The sequence below is a fragment of the Bufo gargarizans genome, chromosome 2 (assembly GCF_014858855.1).
Source record: "Bufo gargarizans isolate SCDJY-AF-19 chromosome 2, ASM1485885v1, whole genome shotgun sequence".
Lineage (NCBI taxonomy): Eukaryota > Metazoa > Chordata > Amphibia > Anura > Bufonidae > Bufo > Bufo gargarizans.
In genome coordinates this window covers 75,299,700-75,315,424 of record NC_058081.1, presented here as the reverse complement: position 1 = coordinate 75,315,424, position 15,725 = coordinate 75,299,700, and the positions used below count along the sequence as shown (strand labels likewise).

At 43.0% G+C, this 15,725-nt stretch overlaps 1 protein-coding gene across 2 annotated transcripts in view; it reads right to left on the bottom strand.

Annotated features, from left to right (window-relative positions):
- Window positions 1-15,725, bottom strand: part of IDO2 (indoleamine 2,3-dioxygenase 2) — a 75,287-nt gene that overhangs the window by 45,195 nt on the left and 14,367 nt on the right. For both annotated transcript variants that reach the window (XM_044279198.1, XM_044279199.1), the window contains exons 2-3: window positions 8,545-8,640; window positions 6,456-6,575 (exon numbers count right to left, since the gene is read on the bottom strand). In XM_044279198.1, coding sequence (XP_044135133.1) covers window positions 6,456-6,575; window positions 8,545-8,640 — 216 coding nt within the window. The remainder of the gene's footprint in view (window positions 1-6,455; window positions 6,576-8,544; window positions 8,641-15,725) is intronic.

Below are 15,725 nucleotides of genomic sequence, written 5' to 3'. Positions count from 1 at the left end.
AAGATGCTGTGGTAGCCATGCTGGTTCAGTATGCCTTTAATTTTGAATAAATCCCCAACAGTGTCACCAGCAAAGCACCCCCACACCATCACACCTCCTCCTCCATGCTTCACGGTGGGAACCAGGCATGTTGAGTCCATCCGTTCACCTTTTCTGCGTCGCACAAAGACACGGTGGTTGGAACCAAAGATCTCAAATTTGGACTCATCAGACCAAAGCACAGATTTCCACTGGTTTAATGTCCATTCCTTGTGTTCTTTAGCCCAAACAAGTCTCTTCTGCTTGTTGCCTGTCCTTAGCAGTGGTTTCCTAGCAGATATTCTACCATGAGGGCCTGATTCACACAGTCTCCTCTTAACAGTTGTTCTAGAGATGTGTCTGCTGCTAGAACTCTGTGTGGCATTGACCTGGTCTCTAATCTGAGCCGCTGTTAACCTGCGATTTCTGTGGCTGGTGACTCGGATGAACTTATCCTCCGCAGCAGAGGCGACTCTTGGTCTTCCTTTCCTGGGGTGGTCCGCATGTGAGCCAGTTTCTTTGTAGTGCTTGATGGTTTTTGTGACTGCACTTGGGGACACTTTCAAAGTTTTCCCAATTTTTTGGACTGACTGACCTTAATTTCTTAAAGTAATGATGGCCACTCGTTTTTCTTTACTTAGCTGCTTTTTTCTTGCCATAATACAAATTCTAACAGTCTATTCAGTAGGACTATAACCTGACTTCTCCACAACGCAACTGATGGTCCCAACCCCATTTATAAGGCAAGAAATCCCACTTATTAAACCTGACAGGGCACACCTGTGAAGTGAAAATCATTTCAGGTGACTACCTCTTGAAGCTCATCAAGAGAATGCCAAGAGTATGCAAAGCAGTAATCAAAGCAAAAGGTGGCTACTTTGAAGAACCTAGAATCAGGGGTCGAGTGGAGGGGGAACGCATGGGAACGGCGTTCCTGCACTTTTTTCATGGCAGGAACGCCGTTCCCTTTCAGCCTCAAGCCAGGAGAACACGGCTGAATCAGATTCACAGGGGGAGACGGAGCGCACTGTGCAGGGCAGGCTAAGGGAGGAGGGGCAGCTTCAGTTGAGAGGAAGCTGTCTGTGCGGTGCCGCTGCCTGCGACTCCTCTCATGGCGCCCCGCCCCCTAATGACATCATCTCCTTCACTACTGACATCATCTCCTTCACTACGAGATCATTTAGAATGTCTTTTAGAAAAGTTTGTCCTGGGATTCGAACTCACGACCTCTACACATCAGAGGAAGGCATTTACCCTCACAGCCATGAAAGCTGTCTAGGTAGTTGCTTAAAAAAAAAAATAAATATAAGACTTATACCTAGTGTACTGATACCTAGTGTACAGATACCTAGTGTACAACCATACACATGACAGCTGCCCACTGTGTATGGATGTAGCAGAGCTGGGTGTGTTGGGGCAGCTGTCATGTGTATGGTTGTACACTAGGTATCAGTACACTAGGTATAAGTAGAAGTCTTATTTTTTTTTTTTTTAAGCAGCTACCTAGATAGCTTTTATGGCTGTGAGGGTAAATGCCTTGCCTCTGATGTGTAGAGGTCATGAGTTCAAATCCCAGGACAAACTTTTCTAAAAGTGTTTTTTTTTTTTTTATAAGACTTCTACTGATACCTAGTGTACAACCATACACATGACAGCTGCCCACTGTGTATGGATGTAGCAGAGCTGGGTGTGTTGGGGCAGCTGTCATGTGTATGGTTGTACACTAGGTATAAGTAGAAGTCTTAGTTTTTTTTTTTTAAGCAACTACCTCAACAGCTTTTACGGCTGTGAGGTCAAATGCCTTGCCTGTAATGTGTAGAGGTCATGAGTTCGAATCCCAGGACAAACTTTTCTAAAAGTGCTAGATTTTCTGTGCTTTTTTATTTTTTGGAGGGGGGGGGGGGGGGGGGGGGGGCGGTTGCAGTGGATCTTGGGTGAGTTCCCACACTTTTTTTCCCAGGACTTGACCCCTGCCTAGAATATGACATATTTTCAGTTGCTTCACACTTTTCTGTTATGTATATAATTACACATGTGTTAATTCATAGTTTTGATGCCTTCAGTGTGAATCTACAATTTTCATAGTCATGAAAATAAAGAAAACTCTTTGAATGAGAAGGTGTCCAAACTTTTGGTCTGTACTGTATGTATAGTCTATATTGTGGTGTGACTCCTTGTATCTATGGTAAAAAAAAAAAATATTAGTTCCGGCCAATGAAAGTCCAATGTATCAACCAGAATGAGCAGAAATGACTGTAGTTGACGTGAGAAACCCTGAAATCATCCTTGAATATCAAAGTCCACATACAGCACATACACTGATAGAGGCTATTCCAGTGTGACTTTTATATAATGGTAATATAAGCATGGCTGCAGAGTAAAGTTATGAAGTTATAATCCTGTACTGCGAGATGTAGATGTATGGAGAATGTCTACGTCATCCTTTTGTAAAACCTCTCCTTCATTAAATTCCTGCATGTAGATAAAGGAGCTCGCCGTTATCTGATTGTGAGTAATACATATGAATGCCTCCACATTTTACCTGCTGATAACACAGGCTCCTATTATACAGTATATGCCACTGGTGTTACAGGTGACTCATGGCCTCTGCCACCTTCCTCCCTTTATACAGGCCATGCCCAATTTTTCCCTACTCCACCAAAAGCATGCCCAATTGGCCTTGACAACATGCTTATTTTTAAGTAAGTGAGTCAATAAGCGGTTGTAAGGGCTCTTTCACATCTGCGTTATAGTCTTCCGGCATAGAGTTCCGTCGTCGGGGCTCTATGCCGGAAGAATACTGATCAGGATTTTCCTAATGCATTCTGAATGGACAGTCCGTCCTTCAGGATGCATCAGGATGTCTTCCGTTCCGGAACGGAACGTTTTTTGGCCGCAGCAAATAGCGCAGCATGCTGCGCTTTTTGCTCCGGCCAAAAATCCAGAACACTTGCCGCAAGGCCGGATCCGGAATGAATGCCCATTGAAAGGCATTGATCCGGATCCGGCCTTAAGCTAAACGTCGTTTCGGCGCATTGCCGGATGCGACGTTTAGCTTTTTCTCAATGGTTACCATGGCTGCCGGCAGCCATGGTAAAGTGCAGTGGGGAGCGTGGGAGCAGCATACTTACCATCCGTGCGGCTCCCGGGGCGCTCCAGAGTGACGTCAGGGCGCCCCAAGCACATGGATCACGTGATCGCATGGACACGTCATCCCCGGGAGCCGCACGGATGGTAAGTATGCTGCTCCCCCGCTCCCCACTACTACTATGGCAACCAGGACTTTAATAGCGTCCTGGGTGCCATAGTAACACTGAAAGCATTTTGAAGACGGATCCGTCTTCAAATGCTTTCAGTACACTTGCGTTTTTCCGGATCCGGCGTGTAATTCCGGCAAGTGGAGTACACGCCGGATCCGGACAACGCAAGTGTGAAAGAGGCCTAAGATATCCTAGCACTGCTTATCCTGCAAGGAAACAAAGGATCTGTAGGGATAAAATGTAACCTTGTTTTACTCTATTTGAGATCGCCTTAGGATTAGAGATGAGTGAATTTCTGCTTATGAAATTAGTTCACACTTCGTTTGGTGGTAAAAGGTGAATTGAATTATGGATTCCGTTACCACGGACTATACCGCAATTCTATGACGGAATGCATAACCGAATGCCTTTAGAGGCGTTCTGTTATTCATTCTGTCATAATAGAAGTCTATGGGCTGCAAAACGGATCCTCTCCTGCGTTCCATCATAGAATTGCGTTATGGTCCGTGGTAATGGAATCCATAACGCAAATTACCTTTTACCACCAAACGAAGTGTGAACGAATTTCATAAGCAGAAATTCAATCACCTCTACTTAGGATCCCATCAAAATTGGCCAGTATGCCATATCTAAATTTGATATTTTTGTGTCTCAGTCACCGATCCTGGATCTACAGTATGTAATACAGCAAGTTGCACTTACTTTCCGGCATGTTGCAATACTCCTCTATATGATCCAATTTAATGGGATGAAGGACATGGTTGTTGATCTGTTTTGTAGAGATACAATGGGTGGTACTAAATGGGGTCACTCTGGGCAGTGGGCATACATAGAGAAGTAATGGCCCCATAGCAAGTATCAAACCAGGCCCCACACACAGGACAGAAGGGTTTCCGCCTAAACCCTTTTCAATGACCCTTGGGCCATTTTTCCACTGCCTCGTTTGCTAAAAGTTCTTCCTTTAGAGGTTGGAGTCCTGACCAAGTCTTCACCCCCAGTAGAAGAGGAGATGATCCCAACTAAGACTGGTCCCCCTCTTGCCCTGGGCTCCATAGCAGTTGCATGGTCTGCCAGTATGGTAGTTATGCCCCTGACTTTGGGGTGTTACATATACCATCATATAGTACCGCCCCAGAGTGGTGTTACCACTTCTGCACCTTGCTACTATGTTTTATGGTCTAACCTGTTTGTCACTTATATCTTTTTTCCAGGTCCCTCTAAACTGTGCATTTATAATAATGTTATGTAACTGTTCATGTAATGTGCCTGGTTCACCAGCAGGTGGCAGCAAACACGGCAGAGCTGTATGTAGATAGAATGGAACTTACCATTCCATTCTAACCCCCCTCTGTCGGGGAGTGGGCAAGTCCCACTTCCTGCAGGAAGGGTGGGGACCAGTGAGAGTCAGTCTAGCTTACCCCAAGCTAGGTAAAGGTGTGCAGGGCCATGTCTCTTCGGGACATACCCTAGCCCAAACCAAGCCAGCCAGAGCACCCTAAGCTCAGGTGGACATGGAGGCAGAAGCTTGAAGCCTCAGAAGCCCGTAAGAAAGTTCCCTGGTATAACTTAGGAGACAGACTACAGAAGGAAAGTGCAGCATATAGCTAAAGCAAAGTTATTCAGTCAGCCTGTCAGTACAGCAGAGCCAGAGAGCAACCGATGTAGCAGGGTTAAGTTATCTCATCTTAAAGGGACCCCTGTTGCATATACTAGGACTGCCACTTTATGGGTGCACACTTTGGGTGGCAGTATATGAGATAATGTGCGTGGCACTATATGGGGCGACATTGTATAGGGACATATTGTGCCTGGAACCGTATGGGACATACTTGGTGGCACTGTACTGGTGCACACTTTGAGTTGCACTGTATGGGTGTGCAGCAAGCATACAGGGTGAGATCCAGAAGGAGGGAAGCGGTAGCTGTGGCACTGTTAGTAGTGGTGGTGGTTTGGTGGCTGTCATCACTCCAACGCACCCCGGGCCATTCAGTTAATGGAGGGTGAACCATTCTTCCCTCAGGAGAACACCTAGGACCCTCTGGGGCTCCTGGCTGGCACTTGATGTTGGGTGGATAGGTAGGAAGGAGGGCAGATGTAGGGGCTGGCAGATAGATGGTGGAGTCAATGACAGCGCCGTTTGGCTTCGATAAACAAAGTTTCTTTTTACTGAATTGATGATGGGAGTAGTTGTAGTACATACAGCAGCAACATGCACAGTTCCACCGTATGTTACAGTAGAGTACATTTTTTTCAAATAGCTGTGTATAGGCAGCAATGATGGTAGTAGTAGTAGTACTACCGATCTCTCTCTAAGTACACTTTGCAATCTTTCCCAATAATGTGCAAATCCATTCTCATTAGCTCTTTCTGCAATTCACAGTTGCAGGGTGCAGATGCTAGATATGAGGTAAAAAAAAAAAAAAAAAAAAAACACGGCCATCAAACGTTCGTGTTAATGGGCCCTTAAGTTGTTCTCTGGCAGCTTTTCAGTCTCAGAAATGGTGTTTCCTGGATCAGGCTTCTTTTTAGGCCTACTTGCCAGGAGCTCACAGATACAGGTCCTGCCTCTAGCTCTGCCCAGCTCAGAATCTGTACTAGCCAGGTGGTGGGACCAGCCCATCACTCTGGAATCTAGCCTGGCACTGCCAGTGTTCCTGTTTGTTGGAATACCCGGTGCATAAAGATATGTGTTTGGCACACATGTGGGTGGCACATTAAATCACATTTAATTTTTGAAAGACAATTAACCTTTAGCGGTGATCTTGTGAGACTGCAGATGCACACTGTGGCTGGTACTGTGTGGGTGGCACTGTATGGGTGCACACTGTGTGGGTGGCACTGTATGGGTGCACACTGTGTGGGTGTCACTGTATGGGTGCACACTGTGTGGGTGGCACTGTATGGGTGCACACTGTGTGGGTGGCACTGTATGGGTGCACACTGTGTGGGTGGCACTGTATGGGTGGATACTCAGAGTGCCCTCAGCATCGCACATTTATATGTTCTGGAAATCCTTGGTGATATATGATATTCCTATGACTCACAGTAGGGGGTACATTATTACATTTTGCACTCTTTATACAGATGCAATCCCTATTGTGGCTTTACATGGCAGGAATCGTCTGAATTGACAGTGCACTGTACACCAGATCTCTTCTGTTCTGTTATCGTCCTCACCTTGAGTCCCGCAGTCTCTCCGTTTTGCCACACGTAACCCATAATTATATGAGTGAGCATCACACGGGCCAGGCGCAGTTGTCTGTGCCCCTTGAGGTGCTGTGTGTCCAGTTCTGGTATCTAAAGGAAAGACAAAACCACAGGTTGTATTAAAAAAAAGCTGCAATAACTGGATGGCATTCTGCAATAACTGGATGGCATTCACCAAGCAGTGAAATGAGTAATGTACTACTCCTTCCATTATAATGAGTACGTTTATAATGTCCTCCTGCCCTCTGGTGGTGAAAAATCAGTACTCAGCGTCATATTTGGTTTATAATTCGAGTATATTTGCCTTTTTTATGTGCCACATAGGATTTTTATTAATATGTTTTTAGAGGTTTTTCTTTTTAGTTTTATTTGGGAGGAAAAGTGGAAAAAAAATTTGGGGGAGTTTTCTTTTTCCACGTTCTTCCTTCCCAATCATCACATTATATGCAATCCAGAAGCGGTGGCTGTACTTGCACACTATAAGAAAAAGCGCAGCCTATGTGCACTCCTGCAGTCCAGGCCACCAGAGAGGCCGGAGCGTTTTTCCCACATATAGTGTACACGCACGACCACCGCTGTTGGATTAATAGGTGGTCGTAACCCATGAACATGAGCCATGTATAATGTGATGGGAAAATGAATCCAGCCAGCAAAGAAGGCAATTAATAAACCCCTACCACTTGGAACTGGACCCGAGTTCGGGAAATGGTTTTTTATAGTACAAATTAATTTATGAAGTTATTGCGCAAAGTCTCGAGAGACTTTGAGAAGCGATAACTTCAGCTCATCGGAGCCAATACATTCTAATACTGTACGGAGCTCCTGCTCTGTACAGTACTACAACGAAGTTTTATGCGAATCGACTTCGGATGTTTCATCGCTCATCCCTAGAGGCAATATGGACAATACATTAGTAAGTGCCTTGTATTAAAGAGGACCTTTCACTTGTATAAACTATGTGAACTGAGTATGCTGCCATATAGAGCGGCGCCCGGGGATCTCACTGCACTTACTATTATCCCTGGGCGCCGCTCTGTTCTCCCGTTCTAGGCTCCGGTACCTTTGCTCCTTAAAGGGGTTCTTCACTTTTATTTAACTGATGATCTATCCTCTGGATAGATCATCAGCTTCTGATCGGCGGGGGTCCGACACCCGGGACCCCCGCCGATCAGCTGTTTGAGAAGGCAGCGGCGTTCCAGCAGCGCCGCGGCCTTCTCACTGTTTACCGCCGGGCCGCCCGCCCACTGACGTCACGACTTGTATCAACTAGAGTGGGCGCGGCTAAGCTCTGTTCACTTGAATGGAGCTTAGCCGCGCCCACTCTAGTTGATACAAGTCGTGACGTCAGTGGGCGGGCGGCCCGGCGGTAAACAGTGAGAAGGCCGCGGCGCTGCTGGAGCGCCGCTGCCTTCTCAAACAGCTGATCGGCGGGGGTCCCGGGTGTCGGACCCCCGCCGATCAGAAGCTGATGATCTATCCAGAGGATAGATCATCAGTTAAATGAAAGTGCAGAACCCCTTTAAGTTATAGTAGGCGGGTCTTCCCTTGTCCTGTGGGCGTCTCCTGGCGATTGGCCAGCGCTGCAGCCTAGGAGAAGGAGACGCCCACAGGACAAGGGAAGACCCGCCTACTATAACTTAAGGAGCAAAGGTACCGGAGCCTATAACGGGAGAACGGAGCGGCGCCCGGGGATAATAGTAAGTGCAGTGAGATCCCCAGGCGCCGCTCTATATGGCAGCATACTCAGTTCACATAGTTTATACAAGTGAAAGGTCCTCTTCAACTTCCTCTATATGATAAATGTCACTTGCTGAAGTCAGACAGTCCCTTTAAGAGCTGGGAGATATATTCGCATTTTTAACTATGTCATTATAGCAATTTTGTCATGTTCTAGTAACCGTCACATTACAATTCAACCAGGTGGTATTGCCACCGCAACTGAGTCAGAGTCAAATGATAACCCATAGCAACAGTTACTGTAAAGAATACGGTTTTCTTAGAATAGTACCCTATACATCACATATACATCATCATATAACTCTTGGAACGTCACACTCACCTTGGCGACCTCACCCTGCAGTTTCTTTTCTTCAATTAGTTCCGCTAAGTGTTCTGCTATATCCATCCAGGGTTTGTAGTATTCAGGAAGCTTAACCTATAATAGAAAAGAATTGGCTTGATTTTAGGGTGGGGGTTGTATCAACATGCGCTCCCAGCATGATCGCACGGTGACATGCTCACGCTTGAGCGCAGTTCCTTCAGCATCAAGAGAGGAGCGACTGCCTCTGCACATGCAAGTGGATGAGTTGAGTCTTTTTCTAAAATCCAAGTACATGAGAAATTGATATAACAGTGATGGCCGTTTCATGCTAACTGAAGCAGGAATAGATGATCAAGACCATTCCTGACACCGAAGGTGTCAATGTCACCCTGGACCACAGTGGTCATACCCAGAGCAGATGATGAAAGGTGGAGTACATGGGGGAAGGGTGCACTCCAGTTGTTAGTGCTGTGGTTCTTCCTCATGCACACACAGTAAATAACAGGCGTAATCAAGAGTGTTTGGGGGAAGACAGGACATTGTACTGGGCAACACAGTAGGCACAGTAATCAAGGGTAGTACCAGGATGGCACTGTTAAGACACTAGGGTGGAGAGTTTGTGTTAAAAGTGAGGGGGGACGATGGAAAAAATGAGGAATCTAAGATGTCAAGTCAGGTTTGGAAAAAAATTTCATGGTGGTCTGTGTCAAATGGAGAAGAGAAACAAGAGTGCCAACAACCAGAGAAGGCATCACCTTTGGGTCTCTGAATATAATTGTTGTGCATTAGAGCTCTGGTGTATTCTTCTGTAGGTTCTGTAGTCCTAGATTTAGAGAGAAATAGACCAGGAACTCTATATATGTTGTCAAAAGTGAGATTTTTATTTGATACGTATATAAAATATATTAATAAAATCAACATAAACGGTGACCAATAATATTAGAAGTAAATCACAATAAATAGCAGCAATAATACGTGTCCAATATCGCAATAGTATGAATAAAACCGCAACAATGGTAGTTCAAGTGATGATCCAGCGGTACCGCTATTAGAGTCCAACAGAAAACCGCAAACTAGTATGCGTTTATATGGCCCTTTGGGTCATACAGTAATAGTACAAAGTCACGGGTGGTTCTGAATCCAAACTGTCGGATATATATCTACCACTTCTGGCTTTTTATGCAGCACAAAATGGCAATTTGCAGCACAAAGTCACAAGTTCAAAGTTGTTAGGTGTATATGGTTTCGCTTATGGCTAGATGTGCCAATATAAACAGACATAATCCCAGTTGTTTTCAATAAAACAGGAAGACCAGTCGGTTGGTATAGTGAGCATTCAGGGTGGCGTCCTACCTATTTGTAATTGCTATTGGACTAATACCTTAGTCTGGTCGTTCCACTCCTCTAGACGCTGATGTGATGGTTTGGTGGGAATTAGCTGACTGTGCCTTGTATCATCAGCGAGTATAGCGTTCCGTAAGACCATGCGTCATCGGAGTTATTTCTGAGGTTCCAAAGTTTAATTCAAGTCTGGGGGAGACTCTTTGCCAGCATGCCGGAGTAAGGTGTAGCCCATACGCGTTTCGGGGGTGTGCCCCTTTATCAGTGGTAACCTTACAGCCTTTCCCCTCCTTCTTTTATACTGGGATGGATGTCAAACACCGGACCGGAATCACAGTACTTTATTGGTAGACATAAAACCCGGATTTTAAAATGTGGTTCTTTGTGCGTTTCCTGAGCGGATTATCTTATCAAGGTGCGTTTTCTATAAAAAAGCTGCTTACATACATTAAAATACAATAAATATTTAAAAATGTGTAATTTATTAGATACCACTTATAGTAAATACTAAAAACATGGTTATATATAATAAAAATATAATTTTATATGATAAAAAGTATACTAAAATAGCCATTTCAGAAATAGTTACTCGAATTAATTCATGATGCAACTATATATGTCTCTGCTGTACAATACAATAATACATTTTTCTCTATTTTTCTGGACCTCAGATCCATAAACAAGGGGAATAAAAACAAAAATAGATCAAACCTTTCTAATCAGGAAATTGCGGCTATCAAGTTATTCCAGAAAAATGAAGAAATCACAATCCGACCCGCGGATAAAGGCGGAGCTATAGTAATTCTAAATACAGAAGACTATAGGAAAGAATGCTATAGACAACTAACAGATATGGAGATATATATTAAACTGATGAAGGACCCAACAAATGATTTTTATCCAGAATTAGTGGAGTTATGTGAGAAAGGCGCACGGACGAACATTTTATTGGAGAGTGAGGTGAAATTTATATTAAACACACAATGCAGACTTCCGTTTTTTTATTATTTACCGAAAGTGCATAAGTGTTTGATAAATCCTCCAGGCCGCCCGATAATTTTGGGTATTAACTCCTTGACGGCCAATCTCTCACAATATGTGGATCGCCAATTGCAGCCTATAGTTAAAGATACTAAATTTTACTTAAAAGATACCACACAAATTATTAAAATTTTAGAAAATTTTACAGTAGACCAGAGCTGTATATTAGGTACGTTAGATGTCCAATCCTTATATACATCGATAAAACATGAACAGGGATTGAAGGCATTGACATCTCAATTACATAAAAGTGGTAGATTCAAATCCACACAGATGGATTATATATCGGAGGCTGCTAATTTTATATTAAAACATAATTATTTTTCCTTTGATGAGGAATTTTATCTACAAAAGTCTGGTACCGCGATGGGCACCAGATTCGCCCCCAGTTATGCTCATTTATGTCAAACTGGTAAGATGAATATATCTTGCCGAGACTGGGGGCGGATCTGGTGCTCTGGAAACGGTATATAGATGACGTCATTTTTATATGGAGAGGATCAGACTCAGCATTGAATATAATTATAATAATCTGAACCTCCGCTTCACATCCAATACTAGCAAAACCCATATTGAATTTTTGGATTTGAATATTGATGTCAATGCAGATAAACTGATCTGTAGCACCTACCACAAGCCAACAGCTAAGAATAATTTTATTCTACATTCTAGCTGCCACCTACCAAGGTGGCTGCTAAATGTCCCCACTAGCCAGTTCAGACGCCTTAAAAGAAACTGTACAAACAATGATACATTTATGAAAGAGGCTGAAAATCTAAAACAGCAATTTATGGAGAAAAATTACCCTAACCAATGTATTGAAAGAGCATTAAATAAAATTATTGATTTGGATCGTAAAGATTTTTTTGTGGATAAAACTATAGAATCCCAAAATGATTTGACGTTACAGGAGGGGCTGCAAATAGTACTGCCTTTTAACACCCAACATAAAAAGTTAGAAGCTAGCATTATTAAACATTGGCCCTTTCTATTGAAAGATAAAATTATAGGACCCATGTTACCAATAAAACCCAAAATAGTTTATACACGTGCTGAAAATCTGGGCGTAAAGATAGCCCCCACGGTCAAAAGACTGAATTAACCTAAAGATAAACATTGGTTGTGCTTTGAAGGGTTCTATAGATGCAACTCTTGCCCAAATTGCAAGTTAACTAATTTTCCTAAAAAAACTGTGAAGGCCATTTCCAATAGCAATGGTTGACTTGCAATAGCAGGAGTGTCATCTATTTGTTAACATGCCCCTGCAAAAAACAATATGTCGGCTGCACGAAGAGACTTTTCAAAAAGAGGGTCTCTGAACATGTGGCCAACATACGCCGGGGCTATGAGAACCACACCGTATCTAAGCACTTTAAAATTCATCATAATAAAGACCCTACTGGTCTGATATATACAGCCGGACTGGAGGGGAGGCGATCTGATAAAAAAGATGTCCAGATTAGAAATCAAAATTTATATTCGACTTTGGTTCACTGGCACCAAATGGGTTAAATGCAGATTGGGAACTATTTGGATTTTTGTGAATGTTTCTTTTTTTGGTGAGATTATAACATTATCCTATTGACGTCTATTAAAATCATCTACTAGGGAATAACTGCGTCCTCATATTTACATAACAAATTGAGAAATGATTGCTCTATATGTGAGGATGATATTTTCCATATTGCTGACATTTCCGATATTATTGTTATGTGGATATCTGCACAACCTCTATTCTCAATAAGATTCCATATTGAATCTATGTCAAATTCAATAAATGAAAGTATTAATATATATAGAAAAATAGAGAAAAATGTATTATTGTATTGTACAGCAGAGACATATATAGTTGCATCAGGAATTAATTCGAGTAACTATTTCTGAAATGGCTAGTATAATTTTAGTATACTTTTTATCATATAAAATTATATTTTTTATTATATATAACCATGTTTTTAGTATTTACTATAAGTGGTATCTAATAAATTACACATTTTCAAATATTTATTGTATTTTAATGTATGTAAGCAGCTTTTTTATAGAAAACGCACCTTGATAAGATAATCCGCTCAGGAAACGCACAAAGAACCACATTTTAAAATCCGGGTTTTATGTCTACCAATAAAGTACTGTGATTCCAGTCCGGTCTTTGACATCCATCCCAGTATAAAAGAAGGAGGGGAAAGGCTGTAAGGTTACCACTGATGAAGGGGCACACCTTCGAAACGCGTATGGGCTACACCTTACTCCGGCATGCTGGCAAAGAGTCTCCCCCAGACTTGAATTAAACTTTGGAACCTCAGAAATAACTCCGATGACGCATGGTCTTACGGAACGCTATACCCGCTGATGATACAAGGCACAGTCAGCTAATTCCCACCAAACCATCACATCAGCGTCTAGAGGAGTGGAACGACCAGACTAAGGTATTAGTCCAATAGCAATTACAAATAGGTGGGACGCCACCCTGAATGCTCACTATACCAACCGACTGGTCTTCCTGTTTTATTGAAAACAACTGGGATTATGTCTGTTTATATTGGCACATCTAGCCATAAGCGAAACCATATACACCTAACAACTTTGAACTTGTTACTTTGTGCTGCAAATTGCCATTTTGTGCTGGCATAAAAAGCCAGAAGTGGTAGATATATATCCGACAGTTTGGATTCAGAACCACCCGTGACTTTGTACTATTACTGTATGACCCAAAGGGCCATATAAACGCATACTAGTTTGCGGTTTTCTGTTGGACTCTAATAGCGGTACCGCTGGATCATCACTTGAACTACCATTGTTGCGGTTTTATTCATACTATTGCGATATTGGACACGTATTATTGCTGCTATTTATTGTGATTTACTTCTAATATTATTGGTCACAGTTTATGTTGATTTTATTAATATATTTTATATACGTATCAAATAAAAATCTCACTTTTGACAAACATATATAGAGTGCCTGGTCTATTTCTCTCCATTTGTATCCATTTATCTGTGGCTGGGTGGGCCACTCAGACCAAGAGCACCTGATCCACATTGCCTAGCCGAAGTGATCCACAGATCTTTTTTCTAGTCCTAACTTAATATTGAATAACCGTCCAGTCACTATGGGGCAGATTTACTAATCCTGTCTAAAATGTAAATAGCGTAAACTTATCACAAAGGCTCAGGCTGGATGATAAATGTAGTGCATGACTAGGCTCTTTTGTTTAGCTTTATACAACATATTGGTTGGCTTAGGGTACTTTCACACTAGCGTTATTCTTTTCCGGTATTGAGTTCCGTCCTAGGGGCTCAATACCTGAAAAAAACTGATCAGTTTAATCCTAATGCATTCTGAATGGAGAGCATTCCGTTCAGGATACATCAGTTCAGTCCCTCTTACGGTATTTGGCCAGAGAGAATACCGCAGCATGCGGAACACTTGCCGGAATGCCGGCATTAATGTATTAGTGCCGCATTAACGGATCCGTTCTTCAGGTCTGTGCATGCCCAGACCTTTAAAAATGTGAAAATAATAAATACCGATCCGTTTTTCTGGATGACACCGGAGAGACGGATCCGGTATTTCAATGCATTTGTCAGACTGATCCACATCCGGATCCGTCTACAAATGATATCCGTTTGCATACTGATTTTCGGATCCAGTAGGTAGTTCCGGTGACGGAACCGCCAGCTGGATCCTCACAACGCAAGCTTGTACCAGAATTTTGCTAAGACATACCCCTGCTCCGCTAAGGCACAACTCCTCTGCAGACCAGGCGCAGTGAATTATTGCGTTTGGCTTACTTGCTTCGTAAATATATTTGCAATGAGATGTGTCAAAATCGCACCTGGATGCTAGCAATACCCCTGATGGCTTAAAGGGAACCTGTGTATAGAGCTGAGGACATGGGTTGCTAGATCGCTGCTAGCACATCCGCAATACCCAGTCCCCATAGCTCTGTGTGCTTTTATTGTGTCAAAAAAACGATTTGATACATATGCAAATTAACCTGAGAAGTGTCCTGTGTGTGAGATGAGTCAGGGACAGGACTCATCTCAGGTTAATTTGCATATGTATCAAATCAGTAGTAGCGAGGGAAGGATGCTCAGCGGCTGCTGGCTTCTTCGCTGCAGTGACTGCGGACTGCAGATTCAACGCCAGGGGATAGATCATCAGTTTAAACAAACTGCAGAACCCCTTTAAATGTTGTGATTGTGTTTCATGTAAACTGTCCTTGTTAATAGGTTCTCATAAAGTTGCATGGGGAGTGGGAGGGTCTAACAAGCCTCCGCCCTACACTAAATGTGTGTGTTCACAGAGCAGGAAAGAAGAAGGTCTGTGTGTGTGATGCCCGAGGACAACCTGCACCTCAGCAGCCATTCTTAAGAGTTATTCAAACTCCATACTTTGTTCTATGTACCAGCCCATAGAAGAGAAAAGATCACAGTATCTCCAGACAACCCAGAGAGGTAATGAAGATATTGACAAAGGAAGGTAACTGTCGTGTATCTGACTTCAGCTTCCTTTGCATAAGGCCTCATGCACACAACAGTATTTTTTTGCGGTCCGCAAAAAGGGGTTCCGTTGTTCCGTGACCCGTGTCCGTTTTTGTTTCCGTGTGTCTTCCTTTATTTTTGGAGGATCTCCAGGCATGAATAAAAAAAAAAAAAAAAATCAAGTTTGCCATGCAAATAATAGGAAAAAAACGGACGCGGATGACAATCTTGTGTGCCTCCGTGTTTTTTCACGGACCCATTGACTTGAATGGGTCCGCGAACCGTTGTCCGTGAAAAAAAAAAAAAATAGGACAGGTCATATTTTTTTCACGG